At 33.7% G+C, this 21101-nt stretch overlaps 1 protein-coding gene across 1 annotated transcript; it reads left to right on the top strand.

Annotated features, from left to right (window-relative positions):
• The first annotated feature begins 11869 nt into the window (after positions 1 to 11869).
• Positions 11870 to 20834, top strand: LOC129798665 (actin maturation protease). The gene is made up of 2 exons (XM_055841932.1): positions 11870 to 12556; positions 20061 to 20834. Exons 1-2 carry the CDS (start codon positions 11981 to 11983, stop codon positions 20280 to 20282), a joined length of 798 nt encoding a protein of 265 aa, XP_055697907.1. The 5' UTR covers positions 11870 to 11980; the 3' UTR covers positions 20283 to 20834.
• Positions 20835 to 21101: the final 267 nt, after the last annotated feature.

Below are 21101 nucleotides of genomic sequence, written 5' to 3'. Positions count from 1 at the left end.
TCCCTTTTTATTTTGCTCGAAGTCCACAGAAACAGCAACAATATCTCTGTTTTTCATTACTTCGAAATTTCCATTGTACCACTCAGGAAGTCTTATATTGATGTGATTTCTATTTGTCCGTAAGCCCTACCGTGACTAGTTGTAGTGTAGACCAAACTGATCAAACGGTTGAAGATAACGACTTACGGTCTTCGAGAGAACTCATAATCCTTAGATTTAAGAACTCTCTCTGGTAGAAGCTCACTGTACCAATTCGAATCGAAAACAACCTACCAAGGGGTTACTCAAACTTGGTATACCGACACATTTTATCGTTCGAATCTATGGAATCCATTGAATCACTCGTCAGATTCTAAAAGGATCTGAAGTACAATTCCTTCAGGAATCACTGGAATCAAATGAAATCACAGGATCATTCCTAATTCCGCGATAGATAAGCCATAGTACATTACAGATTTCTATGGATTTTTTTTTTAATTTTCCAAAGAAGATTGGACATTTTCAACTAAAACAAAAGGCATAGAACACGTCTCATTTAAAAAGAAATACGATTTCGCCCGCGGCGGATACAAGGTAAAATACCCAGTCAGCAAATTCGGTTAAGGCCGACTCCCGGGATACCAAGAACAAAATCGTTCTTCAGTATTTTACACAGATTGAGGTGCCCATTATTTTCGATTAATAAGAGGCTCTATTAAGAGACAAGGATGCAGCTAGGTTTTAGAAGACAGGAGCCAAATTGATAAACAATTCCCAAAAGAAATCGTTTTTTTTTCGAACACGAAGGACAAAAATTTCCTAAAAAATTTGTAAAAAAAGCTTAATTAGACTTTGAGCTTAATTGAGAATCAATAAAAGTAAAACAATCTGGAAACTTATGATCTGTTTTACGAGGAAATCACTGCGGATTTAAGCGATTTTAGAGGATTTAGACAAAAGGTACAAAAGCGTTTTCATGGATCTGAGTAGCCTTTCGTTCCAGGAAATTGAATTTTAAGTTTGAGAATCCCAAAACGATGTTCTTAGAGACCAAAAAAGTTTTTAAACTTTATAATGCTTGGAAATAAAAATCAATGCTATTTTAATCCGATTTTGATGATTTTAAGTGGTTAAGATAGCACGTAATCAGATTTAATTGAATTCTAAAAATAAATATTAGCATTTATATTTTAAGGAAAAGGGATTAAGAGCACCTTCCCTTTCTTTTTAAATTTTTAAGAAGATTTCGACAAGCTTTCTGTTAACTCTTTCCGGACCGCAGCATATGCTGCAAGCCAATTTCACAATTTTTAATCAAAAATATCTAAGCTCAGGAATTAATTGAGGTCCTACAAAAAATATCTTACATTTGGACATCCTTATAGTTTGTAATCATTCACAAGAATCGGATTTAAATCAATTCTGAATACTTAAAAAAACATTGTTTTTCACAGAACATTCATATGCTGCTTTGGGTACTCTCGTCCCAAAAGAGACGAAAGAGTTAAAATTAAACAATAAATTAATTTTCAAATCGTTTTTTTTATGATATCAACTTATTTTCAAAGACGAAAACACTCCACAAAAAAGTCGAGTGGAAATTCTGAAAAAATTTTACATGTTTAAAATCAAAATTCTAATTAAGGCTTTTCCTTGAAGAAAATGGCGGGAAAATTTGATAAAAAATGGACTGATAATGCTCTGTTTTTAGAGTTTCAAAAACTTTCTTTCAAAGATTGAATTCTAGTCCTATTTTGATTATTTTGATGCTTGATGTAGAAAGCTTTCTAGCTAGATATTTCCTCTAACCTGTTTTATAGCGACATTGTAACTATTGCTATTGTTCAAAAATTATCTTGATCATATTTAGGAACATCTGAAATTCGATAAATTCGAAGATATCGGGGATAAACAGAATCACAGAATGGAATAATTAAGAATCACGGAATACCGAATTGAATTATTAAGGGAATCACAAATTTGGAATCACTAGAACCGCATTGGAATCCCATGAAATAAACGGAATATGGATACAAATTTTCGATCTTGAGTAATCTCTTGCAACCCACCTAAAAACTCGTTGGAAGTTCGAAAATTTGAATCGCACAGCGAGCACAGTTACCTAAAAAAGGCAACGTTTTCAGTATATTTTTGCTGAAAACGCTGCTTTTTTAGCTAACTGTGCTCGCTGATCGACTTGTTACACAAAAGTGAATAAGTTCATAAAAAGGACATTTGTTTCAATGAAATTAAAATGAAATCCCACAAAACTAGATAAAAAATTACTTTTTATTTACAAATATTTACGCAGTGTTGTTGACGATTGAAGTGTCAAGAATACCGAAAATTCGAAATGGAAGAACAGCCAGAACAGAAGCGATAAATATGTGAACTTGCACTTTCGAAAGGTTATTACTAAACAAAGCCAATAAGTCAGTCATCTAACTAAGCCACTAATCTGGTGTCCTCCTCGCTTCACTGGTGGAGACCGACTCAGGAGCCGATTCGAATATGCCTTCGGAATAACTCGTCGAGTACTCACAAATCCCATCTAGCGGAACTATAGTGTTTTCGTAACTTGAGGTTAGCCGCCATTTAACACCCCTCAGAGTTACCACACCAGCTGAACAGTGATTGGTCCTATTCCACTACGTTTTCTTTTAATTTTCAGTTTCGTCTTTCACAAAATGATCAGATAAACATTTTACTTTAAACGCCAAAGTTGAACTTTAATTTTCAAGCCAATTAATAAACGATTTGGATAAGTTCAGATTTATTTGAAAGGCCTTCGAATTACGAACAAATTTTAAAACAGTTATGAATCGATAATGAATTTCTATAAGATTTATCTATTTAATTTTATATAAGAAAAAAGGTGGTTTTTGAATCGGTTTAAATCAGTTAACAAAAATATATTTGTTTTCCTGAGGAAGCAAATGTGCACCATAAATGTTAAACCGTAAAGCAACTAATTAGAAAACCTTTAAAGTCACAAGATCGAGCATTCTGCAAAGCTACGACGCTCTACCACTCTTTTTTTCCTCATCATTGCTAAAGTACAAACGAGGTGCGGATGAAAATGAGAAGATGAAAATGATTGGGGATGGTGATGGTTGATAAAAAAGCCAAATGATAATTTTTCCAAGAGAATTTTAATCATGAAAATCACTTGTAATGAAATTCAACCCATAATTCGACATAATGATCATTTTCAGCAAATTGTATTACATTTTGTTTCGAATTACGTGGAAAAAAAACATTAAGCACTTCTGTAGCTTCGGGAAATGTTTCTGTGTTCACTCCACAGATCCTATTTATTTTGAATCCTTCTTCACAGGAAAAAAAATGCCAATTTCATCAAAGGGCAACAGAAATTCACCGAGGAAAATTGTGTATGTGGTGAAAAAAATAAATAAATATGAAATATTGGGTAAATGTAGATGGTAAGTTTTGTTAGCTCATTTGGTGTTGTGATTCCTTTAGCAATAACCTCAAAGGATACAAGGGCAAAAGCTGTTGTCGAAGAACAATAAGGGTAGATTGTGTTATAATTGTGTGACACATCAGAGTTTCAGTCACATACAAAAGTTCAATGTTTTTTTAGTGGAAAAAACTGCTCTTTACAACAAACTTTAGTGAAAAAAAAGCTTTGACAAGTTTTCTTTCGTGTTATCGGACACAAGTCAATCAAACTCTGTTGCACGATGTACTAAAACAAAAATGTACAAACCAAATGACTGTGTAAAAAATGGTTTAAACTTTAAGTGATAAAAATTTAAAAAGAAATTCAATAAAAGCTCATTTGTATTTGAACTTTAAACCCGTAAAGTACAGGAATTAGAGGAGGGCTTTGAGGCTTCGCACACACTCTGACTTCGAACACTTCATATTTTTCCCGTATTCCTTTAATGAATCTGATGTATTTTTTCAGGAAATGTTTGGCTATTAAAATTACCATAGGTCAGATTAATTAAAGAAATATGGCAAAAATATGAAGTGTTAGAAGTCAAAATGTGTGCGAAGCCTGAAAGCCTACTCTTCAATGAATTATTTAAATATTTATTTTTAAATGAAATCTTAGATTGAACATAATCAAACGTACTAGATTCCAAAGAACCTATTGAAAAATGCACATTACTATTTAGTTTACGTTGAAAAGGCAGTTTTTATTTAATAATCTACAAAGTACAGTAGAACCCCGCTATAGGCCATCGCTCTATAGTCCACAATTTATCAACCGTTGATTTCAAAACACTGATTTTAAGTTGGGTTATGCTTTTTAGTACGCGACCTGCAATGTTGTCATAATTATTTTAATATTTTTGGTAAACTGTATTGAGTAGTTGTGATAATTGTGATCCATAATGAAGAGAGTGAGAACAAGTACCACAATCGCAAAGAAAGTGGAAGCCGTCGAGCAATTTCAATACTAAAAGTCGTTGATAATTTTAAAAAATGACATGAACTATAGTGCGACCCAAGAGTCAAATCTGGAACCAAATATGGACTATAGCGAGGCTCTATTGTAAAAAGAAAAAGTGTAATTTAAAAGCAAAAATTTATGGTACATTACGTAACATAGTCCTGGTAACACATTAATATTAAAATCTATTTTTTTGAGTTACTAAAATTACAAGATTTTGACTTATTTAGTGACAAAAGGCCGGATTTAGCTCACGAAAATTCGTTAAAATAAAATGAAATAGCTTAAATATATAATTAAAATAATATATTTCCAATTATTGTCAATATACAATTTTAGCTACTAGTATTTCAACTAATTTTTGTGGCCCAAGTCTTGCCTTTTTAACACTAAATAAATCAAAACCTTATAATTTCAGATAATAAGATAAACAAAAAGAAAAACACTTTTAAATTCATAGTAGCGGCCTAGTTCATAGTTCAATACCTAGTTTGATAACTTCCTTAAGCAGTTTATATTAGTATTTATTTATTTATTTATTTATTTATTTATCTATCTATATTCATATTTCTAAGGTCCTAAAAATCGATATACTATTACTTTAAGGATGGACCTCGTGCACAAAAGAATTTAGGTTCATGAAAAATATATTAATGTATTCTATTTAGCTCGCTAATTCATTTTTAACAAGAATTTCACTAAAAACAATTCAGTCACTATAAAGTATGTCCTACAAAATCTCAATTTTCAACTCATTTTCTTTCAGATTTATTTATATTCATTTATATATATATTTTACACTTTTGATCCGTTTTCTTTTTTCTAATTTCATTTCTTATTTTTTTCCTGTGAATACTCAATTATTGTAACGCGTACCAAGTTACAATTAATGTGTTGCTTCTATCACATACAATTTGCGAAAGAGCTTTTCCACCGTTTTGCTCTGGAGGTTGGACACCAACGCTAAGACGACGGTGGACGCTTGTTACTTCTCTTCTCTTTTCTATGCTACCACACTATGTTTTCAAGAGATTAGTGTCTCAAAGAACAAATGAATTAAATCAATAAATAAAATAAAAATAATTATACGAGGTATACGAAATTATGACTTGAACCTTTGAAATTGTGATCAATTCCCTCTATTATGTGATAAAGAAATCTTAAAGGTCCTTGTGAAAAACTTTAAGCAATTTCTTTTATTTTCGGATATGTTTTGGACATATTCCATCCGAACATTTCGCCCATAGACACCTCTATGACTGAAAAAAATTGCGATATTGTATTTTCGTATACCAATATTAAGCCATTTTTGAAATTATACACTGAGAAAAAAAGAGGGTGCGATTAACTTTTTTTCATCGTAACTTTAACATTTTTAGGTGTAAAAATATATCAACATTTTTTAATGTTAATTTTACACCTTCTTAAGAGTAAAATTAATATGAAAAAGGGTAAGTTTTACCCCCAATACACATAAAAAGGGTAATATTTACACCGATTTCGGATCAATACTACAGGGTAAAATTAACATTTCCGGAATGTTATTTTAACTTTTTCGGATTTCTCTCAGTGTATTTCTTAACCCTTTTCCTTAAGGGGTTACATGGGTCTTTAAGTTCAAAAAATAGGTCTCTTTTCTGATAATAATTTATTGTGTCGAAAATACTTTAGAAATTTCAACTTTTGGGATATAAAAGAGTAACTTTGGAACAAAATTCTAAAAAAAAATTGAAAAATTTTGAAAATTCGACCGTTGGTAGCTTATTTTCGAAACCATTCCTCAAGAAATAGCAAGGTCTATAAATTTTATTGGAAAAAGTGACGAAAATATACTTATTGAAATGAAAAGAATAATTTTTTCATAAATAATAAATAATTTTAAAGGCTTGAGCTGAAAATCACATCGTATTTTTTTTTGTTCTCAAGAAAATTCTTGTACAATTTTTCAAAAAATGCAGAATTTTCGGTCGGGATTATGTTTAATACTGCTCTTTAATCCTTCTCTATAGACAACATACCCTCGCGGTATTAATATACAAAATATATCATGAAAATCGTGATTATAATGAACAGCGCACAACAACTTTTGTTTGTAAACATGTTTTCAAAATTTCCCATGAGAGTGAGCGAGATGACTAGATCTAGATCTCACTCACTCTCATTTAAATGTCAAAAACATGTTTACTAAACAAAAGTTATTGTGTGTTGGGCATAAATTCCACCAAGTTGATAAATAATTTCAGAGAAAATATTCCAAGTCCATTTTGACAGAACGACATCTTGAGGAAAGTGCCGAAAATTCATGAAATTTTCTGTAGAAATTCTACAGCGATCATACAACGATCGGATCCATACCTTTAGAACAAAATTCTGCAGAAAAACTGAAGAATTTTCGGCAGTTACGTTTTCAAATCTGACGAATTTCTGCAGACTGCAGAATTTGCTAGGTGGGGAGCCGATAGAACGAGAGTCTATTGTAAATGTTAACGACTTCAGCGGCATCTAGCTCAAAAAGATGTGTAGCCCAAAACCAGGATGTTATATAAACGTTTTAGGCACTTTCTAAAATTTAAATTTATGTAAAATAGTCATACACGAGTTTCAATCAGACAAAAACTGTTAAAACTGTTCTTGAGAAATTTTACTCGAATTTCCGTCCATCTTTAACAATAACCTTCAATCATTCCTAAATATTTTTCAAGGTCAAAAGTAAAACTCCTACAAAATGCGTATTTCTTAATAATTTTAGCCAATATTTGACTCAATTGAAAGGTCTCAAAATTCGCAATAACTCTGAATTGGTTAAAATCGATAATGAACCGGAAATTGCTTTTTTTTTCAGGGTTAAATCCTCGGGATGTTTCGATGTCAATAGTCGTGATTTGCTGTTTATTGCAACCAGAAAGCAGGAAATTTGTGTGAGATGAAAGGCGAGAGTGTGAAAAATGTGCAGGAAGTGAAAAAGGGGAGTTATTCTGTGTATTTCCCTTTCAATGATTTCCTCCTGTTTGTCATGGCAGAGGATCATCCGATGTTTCATCATACCATCCGCCCGATTTGTCCGCTTAAAATCAAACCCACGGTAATTTTCATTTCCTCTCATCAAACATATGAAATGTGAATTGATTTTCCCCGAGATTGGCAGCCAGGACGTCAATATGTGTAATACAAACTCAATAGAGCATACACTGTAGCTTTTTCACTCTTTCCCCATACCCTCCAAATCATTCTCATATGAAACCCATTGTTGATGCCGCCCAGAGCCCTTATTGGACTTTCCATCATTTCTATCTGATTTATTATATTTAGACTTCTTCAAATTCCACTCTTTCACCTCCAACACAATTCTCCTGTTTTTCTTTTTTATTCTCTCTCTCAAGAGTGATAAAGGATTTGCTTTTCTTTCTCTCCTCTGACTAGTTGGGATTTGTGCGGCTGGAAGGGATGCCACAAATGAAACACACATGGCAATGACTACCCTTTGATATTGTCAGGATGAGTCGAAAGAAACATGTGAGGATTTCCAATTACATTTTACCACACAATACCCCAACTTTCCAAGAAAATCAATAGCTATCTTGGAGACATTATTAGGAAATTCCAGTGGTTGACACTCAACTTATTGATGAATTTGTTGGGGATTGTGCAAAAAGCCGCCCATTAGTGGGAAATCCGCAATGTAATTTTATGCAAATTGACAAAGACGTTAGATATCGGATTTTAAATTCAATAAAAATCGCTGGCAAGTTAAGACACCAACGATATATCGGTTTGTGGGATGAGAAAAACCCTCTGTGTCTTAGCTACTGTGTCCGTGATATCAAGATTCACACAATCCACATTCAATTCGATACCTTTTGCAAGGTTTCAGCTATGGAGAACAACGAGGAAATTCCACAAGAAACCTTAACTAATGACAAATGGAACCCTAAAAACTCTGCAAACACAAAAATTATTGAGAAAACCAAGAAACATTCGCAAGACACGATCACGGTTTGTCCATTTTAAATAAGAAAAACTTCGGAATTGCATGACCAGCTGGGACGGTTTGTGGAACTCGTGTTTAACCTGGCAAACGCAAAATTTCGTTATTTACAATTTAAATTTAAAATATAAAAAACTATCAAAATCAGTAAATGAAAAAATATTTAAGAAAAATTATGGAGGAGATTACCACATTGATAATTAAAAATATGTAAAACGAAACAAAAAAATAAAACAAATTAACAAGAACAAAATCAAGAAAAGGAAAAGACAAAGATTAAGAATCTTATTGAAATTACTTTTTGATCTATTTTATAGGTCTGAGATTTCAGAGAAGAAAAAGAAATGTGCGAACTTTAATATGCATTTCCAATGAAAACAATAAAAAGTTAAAAACAAGAAACAAAATTTAATACAATAAACAGAAAAGAAACTTACGTTAAATGAAGGAGAAAATCATATAAGAAATTTTTTCTTTATTGAAATAAAATGTTACTGAAATTATATTTTGACTTATTAATAGGTCTATAATTTCAGAGTAGAAAAGAATGTGAAATCTTTAATTACGCATTTATATTGAAACCAAAGACTATTATAGAAGAAAATAAATTTGAAAATTAATGAAATAACATGTAAAACAATGTTAAAGAAAAATGTAACAAATTTTGTATACGTTGGTTTAGTTTGGCTATATGGATCTATTTGAATCCGACAGCCGTAAAAACTAAAATAAAGAAGAAGAAGAAAATTTCGTTACAGTGTATTTCCGATGTTTCCCCGAATTTTCCAAGAAGTAGCATGGCGTTTTTGAACAAATCATTCAAGAAATCGCGTTACTAAAGTCTAAGGTAAAAATATAGTCTTATTATTTATTTTAAATTAAAATCATGATAAAAGAAAATTTTCATAGAATGGAAGTAAATTATCCCCCAGAAGGATCTATCTCTTCTAGTTTAGGAGATATTCGCGTTTAAAGATTTGCATACAAAATATGCCTTAAAAAAATTTTTTTGATGCCAACTTTGGGGGTCTATCTCTTCTAGTTTACGAGATATTCGCATATAAATGTTTGGAATCAATCCACAAGAATCGGATTTTTATCGATTCTAAATAGTCCAATAAAATTCTTTTTTTCCATGGGTACCCAAAGTCCCAAAGAAGACGAAAGGGTTAATAACAGAATTTTCTCGTTTAATCATTTTTAATTCATCTTCTAGAAATTAAGAAAAATAATACATTTGCAAATAAAAGTCAAATCGAAAAATTACTTTAAAAATCAAGTATGGAATTATAGGACTGTTATCAGTTAAGACAGAAATTTTACTGTCCTTTATTTCAAAGCGTGTTCCATAAACCTTGATCCTATGACAAGATTTAGCTTTCTACTTTTTTCCACAGAGGAGTTATAGTGAGAAAAGCCATTATTTTATATGGGAGCTACATGAAGGAGAGGAGGAGGGATGAGCTTATATACATCTTTAAAGAGTCTTTCATAATCCATGATCCCATGCCAAGTTTTAGCTTTTTATTTCTTCTCCGAGAAAAGTTATAATGAAAAAACTCCACATTTTGTTACCCTGTGACCCATGATTTATAATTTGGGTGACTAAAAAATGCTTACTAGCGGAAAAGTACTGACTCTACACTAGGGTAGAGTCAGTACTTTTTCGCCAGTAAGCCCTTTTTTGCCACCTAAATTAAAATCACATTTTAAGAAAATTATGAGTTCGTGGAACTACGAAATGAGTGTTATTTTGTGACCTCTAACCAAATGAATCAGAAAACCATATCAGATGCTCCACCGACTAAATTATTTGCAAGTTAATTAAAGAAATTGTCGACAAGGTGAACAGTCACCAAAAAAATATGGAGTGCTTAATAAACTTGATAACGCTCAGACAAATTGTCTTGCATTATTTTATGTTTTTCAGTACAGTAATCGATATTTTTTCACTGAAAGACAATCCGTTAATAACTAAGCTTTGTTCTAATATCATTTTTTAATAATGTTTTCCAAAAAAATAAAGAAATACGGATGTGGTGAAATAGGGCTTACTTTTTTCGGTTGTGTAAGTATTTTTCGCCACTCATTTTTCCAAGCATTTTACAAGTGGCGCTCCTCGCGGAATTTAGTTGAAGCAGGCGTAATTTTCAATTGATTTTTGTCTCAAATAAAAAATGTGCAAAAAATCATTCGAAATATTCTAATAATTGTATAATATCTGTTCCGAATCAGACTTCATTTGTTTCAAACAAACTTTATTATATATAATAGATGGAACAGAACGATAGATAGGGATCTGAAAATCATATTATATCATTAAATGGCGTGACTAAGATATTTTTCCTAACCTTACTTTTTATAAGAAATCTTCTCCTTCCCTTATCTTCTTGAATCCTTCTCCTTATCGAATCTTAAATCCTTTAAATCACTTTTTCAATCAAATTTAGAGAGCAAGAAAGAACACGTTTTCATCAAAACTGCACGCCATTAAAACTAAAGTCGTACCAGAAGGGCTTACGATATATAACATTCAAATTCAAATCTTGTCAGTTGGCAACAATATCGGTGTTAAATGAGAAAAGTACTGTGCCGTGTACTTTTGGGGGTTTTCGAAAGCTGCTGTTTCTTAAAAATCAATTAAAAACAAGTGGCGAAAAAGTGCTTACACAGTGGCGAAAAAGTGTTTACAAGGTGGCGAAAAGTACTGAAACATGCATTGTTGCAGGAAATGTACTTTTTCAACCAGATACTCAAAAGTTCCCGGAAAGTCTCCTGGTTCAATAGATAGACAATGCTTCAAAGCACTTGTACACAAAATTTTATTTTATTTCGACAAAAAGTGTAAGAATTATAAGGATATCAAACCTTAAGGTGGCGAAAAGTACTTACTCTACCCTATATAAATAAGTGCTACAGACGATTGTTCACAGAAGGACTGCTGGGTGTAAAAAGTGTGGAACGTATTTCGGTGATACCGGGATTGTTTGAAAAAAAAACCGTTAATTTTTGAAAAATATTGATGTGAAAATGTGCGAAGTTAGGCACATATTTGATACTGAAGTTGGATACATTGATATTTTGCCGCGTTTTTTTAACTTTACAATTATTTTTACAATTTCTTTGTGAATAAAATACCACAAAATAATTTTTCATGCACTTAAGGTATATTCACATAGTAAAGATACGATATTTAACCCAATTTACAGGAAATTTATTATTTAGAAAGCGTATTATAAAGTATTTTTGCCAATTTTTGTACACTCATCCGAAAAATTCGAAGATTTCCTAAAGTTAAACGACCTTTGCCTAGTAATTTTATATTTGATAAAAATCTTATTTCTTTCCTCGTGATGCTAAAATATTAAGTTTATCTTATTTTCTTCTCAAAGATTTTCTAAACTTAATTTAGATTGGGAAAAACGTTGGCATTTCAGCTTGTGTTCAAATTCTTGCGTTTACGCACGTCTCACTAATACATCTACGGATGAATAAAAATAGCATTTGTGGAGAATGTCAAAAATACCTGTGTAGTACTGACCCAGTTATCATCCCAGGCTTTCTCAAGCTCACTCTCCTCATCCTCGTGCTCCATGTCTCACAAGATCATACCCATTCCTCCTCCTGCACCGGATTTTGCTGCTGTCAATCGCTTAATTTACGGAGAAAGTTCCCATTCGGCTCTGAACAATTCCCTCGATTTCCGGGAGTGTCTGTGGGCGGCTGAATACCCGGAAGTGCAGAAATCCTGCTTCCTAGCGCGAGTCTGTGAACAGAAACCACCGAAACGATGTCTCTTCTACCAAGTGGAGCCAATCCTGCAGCAGGGACCCACCTGTGGATTCGTCACGATCAGCATGCTCCTCAATGGCGCCTCCACAGCTGACCAGCTCTTCCAGAAAGCCAAAGCGAAAGGATTCACTGCCATGGGAGAGATGTTTAGTGCTGCCAACCTTCTGGACATTCTCCAGAGTCAGGAGGGATTTTCCGGAAAGTGCCAATTGTTCGAGGGTCATCTCAATTGTGATGAAATCCGGGAGACTCTCAAATCAGATGCCTGCCTCATTGTGCCCTATGATTCCGACGTTAATCACTCACCGTGCCTCAGGAAAGGACATAAGGCTCATTGGGCTCTTGTGGTGGGATATTTGATTGACGACAAGGACCAGGTAATTATATTAAAGACAATGTAGAAATCAGCAGTAAAAATTTATTGTTCAGCGAAAAAAAAAATTTGAACAGCATACTCACTCAGTTTAATAAATTAACTTAAAATAAATTCCTTATGGCGCTGGCACACCTTTTCAATTGGATGAATTTCAATCGATTGAAATTTTACCTCTTACTCTTTCAAAGCGAAATAAGATATGTGTCTCTTTCTGTCAAATTAAAATTGAAATTGAAATTTCAATTTTAAATTTCATTTGACAGAAAGAGACACCCATATCTGATTTCAGTTTGAGAGAGTAAGAGATTAAATTTCAATCGGTTGAAATTCACTCAATTGAAAAAGTGTGCCAGCGCCATTACATTTAGATTAGATTTTTGGAAAGATTTAGGTTTTTTACTGATCTAAATTCATTTTTTCTACTTTTCATTTGATTTTTCTTAGCCACTATTAAATAATTCAAATAAAAATCCAAGGCATTTTTCTTTAAATTTAATTACATGGGCTACGGTACACCTTTTAGATCAGGAAAATTTCATTAAATCAAAATTCGCATCCCTATTGTCTTAAAAGATTTGCATATATCTATCCTACTCTTTCGCACTCTTCTTCTTCTTTTGAATTTCACACCAAATTAAATTTAGTTCAGTCCAATTTTGAGACGGAAAGAGTGAAATAGACTTACGTAAATTTTGATATAAATTTTGATTTAAGACTATAAAGTTCATTTGATTAGTGAACCTACCTTATTGGCTCAGAAAAAAAAATCAGTGTTGGGAAATCATTTGATGTACAAAAAAGAAAATGCTCACAGCTTTTTCAAAACGCTCAGCAAAAGATTAATTTAAAATTAATTAAATTAACAAGCTTTCGGACAGAAAAAGGACTATTTAAATAAAAAGATAAGTCATTAATGGGTACTTTACCGATTCATTACCGATTTTGACCGATTCTGTTGCTTTTGAAATTTTAAGACCTTTCAAAAAATCCAAATTCAACCAAATCGGTTGAAAAATAAGCCCTCTAGACTGGTTAAACTTTGACCTTCTAAAATTCAAGATGGCGATTTTTTCGGTCATAATGTCTTGTACGAAATGTTCACCTGAACAATACCCCCAAAACATCTCCAAAAATAAAAGAAAGGCGTGGACAGGATAAAGGAGAAAGAATTTTTTTTTGTGTTTATTTCATTGGGGGTCACCGAAGGCCGGAACTTGATATCTCTTACAGTTTAAGCTCCAGAACGGTGACAAGTTTTAAAAAAGACCCTACAGCCAATAGCCGCGGAAATTCCACTGAATTTCCAGCAGTCTTTTCTGCCATGTTCGCAGATTTTACCACTAAAAATCCGCGTGGGTTTCCGAGGAAGAATTTGACGCTAAATTTCCTCCTAGTGTTCCATGGACGTTTGCGGAACTCTGTATTGGACCGTTTAATAAGAAATGCCCGCGAGTTTCCATGACTTTTCCTATGGATAATTAGCAGTATAATCGAAAGTCAGCCTTTTAAAAGTTCGGAAAAATTCTGTTTATTTCCACGACATTCTCCGCGGAATTTTCCATGGAAAGGCTTTAAAAGCTTCCATGGTTTAATATTATGGAATTTCACGACTTTTCCAGTGGATTTTTTTACATTTTTCTTCAAAATAATTCCTAAAATTGATTTAAAATGGCGTGGAATTTTTATAGAAAATTTCTACAAAAAAAACATCCACAAATAAATGGAGGATCAGTGCCAATAATTGGCATCTTCGAACTTAGAGAGTATTCATCTATCAAACACTCAGTTGTTCTACTTTTGAGTTGAAAATATTGCTACGATATCGTACATTTGACTATGTCTAGCTCGTAAGAATTATAGCGTCAGTGCGAAAAACAAGTGCGGAATTTAAGCGTTTAATTCCATGGAGTCTTCAATGAACATTTGATTTCAATTTCCACGGAATGTGCTCAAATATTAGCAGAAAATTCCACGGATTTATTTCGCGGATATCCAAGTGAAAGAAAGATGATAACTTCGCGGAATTCTACGTAGCATATTAGCGGGTTTTTGCATGGAACCTTACGTGGAAAAATAGCAAAAAGGGATTTTTCATCTATTTTTTTAAATAAAATTGAGCCTTATCGTGATATAATTTAGCTGAACAAACAGATTGCAAAACTAAATTACATTATGATATGGCTCAGTACCACTTAAACATGGGAGAATAATCTCAATTTTTAAGGGTGCCCCACTTCCTCCTAAGGCAGTAAAATAAATAAATAGAAAATAGATTTTTGACTTTTTTTAATCAGTTATTTTTGAATAGCGATAAGTTATTAGTAAAATGGGTAAAGGATCACCTATTACAAAGTCCAGGGACATAACAAAAATGAACAGTAAAATCATCGATTTATGATCAAGTAAATTTTGACTTAAGAAACAGGAAAATCGTCAATGCAAAATCAAATTGGATCTGTAAAAATATCAAATTTAGTTAAAATAAAAGAAACAATTTTTTGTTAAATAAACTAACAAAGTTAGTCAGTAGAAAAGCAATCAGATAGTAATTCAAAAATAGTCTGTAAAAAAATCAATTTTGATCAGTCACACATTTTAGATCAGGAAAATTTCATCAAATCAAAATTAACGTACCTTCCTTCCTTAAAAGTTTTGATTATGTTATGAGTGTTATGATCATCTCAATTGTTCACACTTTTCTTCTTCTTTTGAGCATCACAATGAATTCAATTTAGATTTGAGTGCGAACGAAAGGGACAGATAATCCTAACCGGCTTATGTAGGTGAGATTCTTAACGTGAGCTAACTCGGAGTGCATGCAAATTCGATTTGGAGCTGAAGTTGGGGGACGCCATTCAGTTATCTTGAATCAAATTCGTGAAATTGTACAAATTTTGTATTTAAACCAAAATATCAAGGATTTGGATGAACTGACAGAAAAGTGTTATATGGGTGAAATGTAGATCATAATGTTCTCTATAATTTTCCTATAGAACATGATCTCATCGATTACTCAGAAGTCAAGATAAGCGAGGTTTTTTGTTTCTTAACTCGTTTTTTCATCCAGAGTGCCCCAAGTAGTCATTTGTTGAACTTCAACTATATCAAAGAATTGTTGTATTTTGTGGGACTTTCCATTTAAAACCCTATTTTAAGTGTCTTGGTGGAGTAGAGGCAGTCAAATTGGCATCTGAGTGATTTCAAAGCGTTATTATGGGAAAAATCAATTTTTTCACACTTAAACGGCAAAATCGGAGTGATAGCGTAGTCTGAGCGGAAAATGATGTATGGACGAAATGTAGAGACAAATGTCCGCTACAATTATGTCGAAGTAATCATCAAAATCGGTTCAGCGACAGTCGAGATAATTGAGGTTATGTGATATTGAAATTGGTTTTTCGACTGTGGCGCCCCTGGTGCTGGTCCCACGAAGTTCAAATATTCTAGAAAGCTGTAGCATTTGGTGAGATCTTTCGTTTAAGCCCTCATTCATCAAAATCGGTCACATAGAACCGGAGATATGATTTTTTGAATTTCGTGAACTTTGACCCCTCATATCTCCGGTTCTATTGAAACCACAGCGCGCATACGCACCATTTTGGAAACGTCCTAGACTGGACTATAACATACTAAAATTTCATTAACTTGCACAATGCCGTTTTTGAGAAAAATGACTTTGAATTTCGATTAATTTTGACGCTATCGCAGCGCCATCTGTGGTGACTTTTTGAACTTCCATCTGAAAGTGCTCATCGAGACGAAACCAAAAAGGTAAAATTTATGTCGATATGTTAATTAGAACCGGAGATAGAGGCCGGTCAATGTTCGAACTTTGACCCCTTATAGCTCGGGTCAGGGGTCTTAGATCGACTTAAGGTTTTTTTTGTTTGATAGGTATAATCAACGGCTACAACATACTAAATTTTCAGCCCGATTGCATAAGGAATTTTTGAGTTATTTAACTTTTAAGATTTAAAAATTTTCTTTTTAATAATAGCGCCCCTAGCGGTGGTTTTATGAACTTGCGATGTTAGAAGGAGAAGTGGCATTTCACGAGAGCTTTCCAAAAAGCCCTCATTTTTTAAATTCTGACAATTAGAACCGGAGTTATGGCCATTTTAAGAATTTTTTTTTGGACCCTTATAGCTTGGGTCAGGGGGGTCGGGGGACCTTAAGTTTGGTATTGATGGAAAGCCCTAAGTCCCAGCTATAACATACTAAAATTTGAGCCCGATCGATGCCATAGGGGCGGAGCTATTGAGAAAACAAAAAAAGGGGGGTCTTCAAAATGGCGGAAGGAGGGGTGGGGGGTGGGGGGTCAATGCACCAAGTTGCAATTTTCATGCGATATATAACCTTTGCCGAAAACCGCAAGTCGATATCTTTTTTAGTTTAGGAGCTATTAAGCTCCAAAGAGCGGCCGGACGGCCGGCCGGCCGGCCGGCCGGGAACGTAACTTAGCCCCCCATATATTCGTGATCAGGAAGTGGCGAAACACATTTTGGCCAAGTTTGAGCGCGATCGGAGGACATGAAATTTTGTTAGGATTATAGTAGGTGAGATTGTTAAGAATCTCACCTAATAGACATGTGCAATGCGTCAGAGTAAAAAGGGGATGTAAATTTTGATTTTATGAAACTTTCCCAATATAAAAGAAATGCTAGGATTAAAAATTAAAATTTTAGATAAGCAAAATTTCATCAAGTGGAAATTCGAATCCCTTCTCATTCTTTTTCTTCTTTTTAACATCACAACAAATACAATTTAGTTCAATCGAATTTGAAGTGCATAAGGACATAGACATATTCAAAAAGTGTGAGAAAAAAAGGGATGTGAATTTTGATTTCATGAAATTTTCCTGACCTAAAAGGTGTGCCGGAGCCAAAATGGATCCGGCACACCTTTTAGATCAGGAAACGGTCATAAAATCAAAATTCACATCCCTTTCTTTTTTAAAATTTTCGAACACCTTTTAGATCGGAAAAATTTTATGAAAAACAAATCACTTCTCATTCTCAAACGTTTTGCTTATATCTATCTCACCTTTTCGCACTCAAATTTGAATTAAACTAAAATTGAATTTAAGGTAACATTCAAAAGAAGAAGAAACCAAAAGAGTGAGACAGATCCATGCTAAACTTTTGAGAAATAAAGAGAGATGCGAATTTTGATTTCGCCTTAAAAAAACAATTTAGCTTTTAGATCAGGAAAATTTCATGAAGTCAAAATTCACATCCATTTCTTTCTCAAACATTTTGAATATATCTATCGCAGTCTAAATCGAATTTGGCGTGATGTTAAAAGAAGAAGAAGAAGAGTATAAAAGGGACAGATAATCCTAACCGGCTTATGTAGGTGAGATTCTTAACGTGAGCTAACTCGGAGTGCATGCAAATTCGATTTAGAGCTGAAGTTGGGAGACGCCATTCAGTTATCTTGAATCAAATTCGTGAAATTATACAAATTTTGTATTTAAACCAAAATATCAAGGATTTGGATGGAGTGACAGAAAAGTGATATATGGGTGAAATGTAGACCAGAATGTACTCTATAATTTTCCCATAGAACATGATCTCATTGATTACTTAGAAGCCAAGATAATCGAGGTTTTTTGTTTCTCAACTCGTTTTTTCATCCAGAGTGCCCCAAGTAGTCATTTGTTGAACTTCAACTATATCAAAGAATTGTTGATTTTGTGGGACTTTCCATTTAAAACCATATTTTAAGTGTCTTTGTGGAGTAGAGGCAGTCAAATTGGCATCTGAGTGATTTCAAAGCGTTATTATTGGAAAAATCAATTTTTTCACACTTAAACGGCAAAATCGGAGTGATAGCGTAGTCTGAGCGGAAAATGATGTATGGACGAAATGTAGAGACAAATGTCCTCTACAATTATGTTGAAGTAATCATCAAAATCGGTTCAGCGACAGTCGAGATAATTGAGGTTATGTGATATTGAAATTGGTTTTTCGACTGTGGCGCCCCTGGTGTTGGTCCCACGAAGTTCAAATATTCTAGGAAGTTGTAGCATTTGGTGAGATCTTTCGTTTAAGCCCTCATTCATCAAAATCGGTCACATAGAACCGGAGATATGATTTTTTGAATTTCGTGAACTTTGACCCCTCATATCTCCGGTTCTATTGAAACCACAGCGCACATACGCACCATTTTGGAAACGTCCTAGACTGGACTACAACATACTAAAATTTCATTAACTTGCACAATGCCGTTTTTGAGAAAAGTGACTTTGAATTTCGATGAATTTTGACGCTATCACAGCGCCACCTGTGGTGACTTTTTGAACTTCCATCTGAAAGTGCTCATTGAGACGAAACCAAAAAGGTAAAATTTAGGTCGCTATGTTAGTTAGAACCGGACATAAAGGCCGGTCAATGTTCGAACTTTGACCCCTTATAGCTCGGGTCAGGGGTTATGGATCGACTTAAGGTTTTTTTTGTTTGATAGGTATAATCAACGGCTACAACATACTAAAATTTCAGCCCGATGCACAATGGAATTTTTGAGTTATTTAACTTATAAGATTTAAAAATTTTCTTTTTAATAATAGCGCCCCTAGCGGTGGTTTTATGAACTTGCGATGTTAGAAGGGGAAGTGGCATTTCACGAGAGCTTTCCATAAAGCCCTCACTTTTTAAATTCTGACAATTAGAACCGGAGTTATGGCCATTTTAAGAAATTTTTTTTGGACCCTTATAGCTCGGGTCAGGGGGGTCGGGGGACCTTAAGTTTGGTATTGATGGAAAGCTCTAAGGCCCAGCTATAACATACTAAAATTTGAGCCCGCTCGATGCCATAGGGGCGGAGCTATTGAGAAAACAAAAAAAGGGGGGTCTTCAAAATGGCGGAAGGAGGGGTGGGGGGTGGGGGGTCAATGCACCAAGTTGCAATTTTCACCCGATATATAACCTTTGCCGAAAACCGCAAATCGATATCTTTTTTAGTTTAGGAGCTATTAAGCTCCAAAGAGCGGCCGGCCGGCCGGCCGGCCGGGAACGTAAATTAGCCACAAATATATTCGTGATCAGGAAGTGCTGAAACACGTTTTGGCCAAGTTTGAGCTCGATCGGACGACATGAAATTTTGTTGGGATTATAGTAGGTGAGATTGTTAAGAATCTCACCTAATAGTGGAAAAAACTTATGCAAAAGGAATGAGAAAGAAAGGGATGTGAATTTTGATTTCTTGAAATTTTCCTGATCTGAGCTGAAGCCATTAAATTCTTCTTTCAAAGTTAATTCGTTCGTATTCTGCGACAGAGATCTTTTTGCTTCCAGTTCCCCTTTTAGGTTCTGTGAATTTTGATTTCTCATTAGATGAATTTAGAGCGCTAAATTTTCGCGGATTAATTGAGCGCCCGAGTTCAGGGAGTAATTGAAAGCCCTTTAAAAGCTACAGTAATAAAGAATGTTAATTAACTAGTTAAAAAAATTAAGTTAAAAATGTGCGGTTTATCAAAGAAAAATTATTTTCCTTTTTTCCGGCAGTTTTATGTGATAGCGCGTCAGGGGAAGTCGCGCCTCCTGGGCATCTGGCTCCTGTCCGATCTGGCCGAGAGCAATGCCAACCTCACGGAATTCTCCCAGCCCAAGCAGTATCCAGAAGCCGACTTCATCCTTCCGGAAGGTGGAATTGCAGGACCTTGGGGACTCTGCCGACGCTCAATTGTCATTCAAGGAGGAACCTTTGCTGAGCAATTCCGCTTTTAGTGACTGAGAAAATTACCAATTGAACTGTGAAAAAATCTTTCTGTGTTTAACCATTGTTACTCCTTCAGATGAACTTTATAACCTTCGTTGAATTTTATTTATTAAAGAGTAAAAAATAAAAATTAACTTATGTTAACTGAAAAAATGAAGCCAAGTTGTTTTAAATCTTTTAATCACATTTACAGTACAGTCAAGCATTCTTTTTTTTTATTCATTAATGATTTCTTTTAACCTTTATCTTAGGTCATTTAACTCTGAAGTTTTCAATATCTTTGATATTCGTTCTTCGTGACAAATTCATCAATTTCTTCCTCCAATGTCTCCTTTTTTTTCAACAATTAATTGATTAGTTGTGTGATTATTGAGGTTTTCATCTCACTACTGAATTATTTTTTTTTTTGATCCTTTAAAATTACGTATATTTTTAATATATTTTCTTCGCTACAAAATGTCTTATTTTGGGGTAATATGATTTTCTTTTTTATTTAATTTATCAATTGCATTTCTCGTAAAAAGTCACAACCAAAGATCTCATCTTTACTATTTTGCTGCGGTTTTAATAAAAAAGAAGAGGAACTCAAGAGATAGAGGAATTTTTGCAGGAAGAAATCCAACTTTGCTGTTGGATCAATGGATTTTCGGGGAAATGCACTTTGAAAGTGTGAACGAGAAAATCAGGAATTGTGGTTAAGGAAAAGTCAACAGTGGCAGTAAATGTTTGAAGAAAATCTTTAGTGTATTTTGCTGCAAAATAAAATTTAGTTATTGCGACTTTCAGGTGTATTCAACATCAAATATTTTTCTTTACTGAACCTTATT

This window comes from Phlebotomus papatasi, chromosome 1 (assembly GCF_024763615.1).
Source record: "Phlebotomus papatasi isolate M1 chromosome 1, Ppap_2.1, whole genome shotgun sequence".
Lineage (NCBI taxonomy): Eukaryota > Metazoa > Arthropoda > Insecta > Diptera > Psychodidae > Phlebotomus > Phlebotomus papatasi.
The sequence above is the reverse complement of the archived record's forward strand: the minus strand, read 5'-3'. Positions and strand labels throughout refer to the sequence as shown.

Bases quoted from the DNA above. Each gene is read 5' to 3' on its own strand.
- LOC129798665 (XM_055841932.1), top strand. From the start codon at position 11,981: ATGTCTCACAAGATCATACCCATTCCTCCTCCTGCACCGGATTTTGCT. The intron at 12,557-20,060 runs GTAATTATATTA...TTTTTCCGGCAG, and splicing joins TGATTGACGACAAGGACCAG to TTTTATGTGATAGCGCGTCA.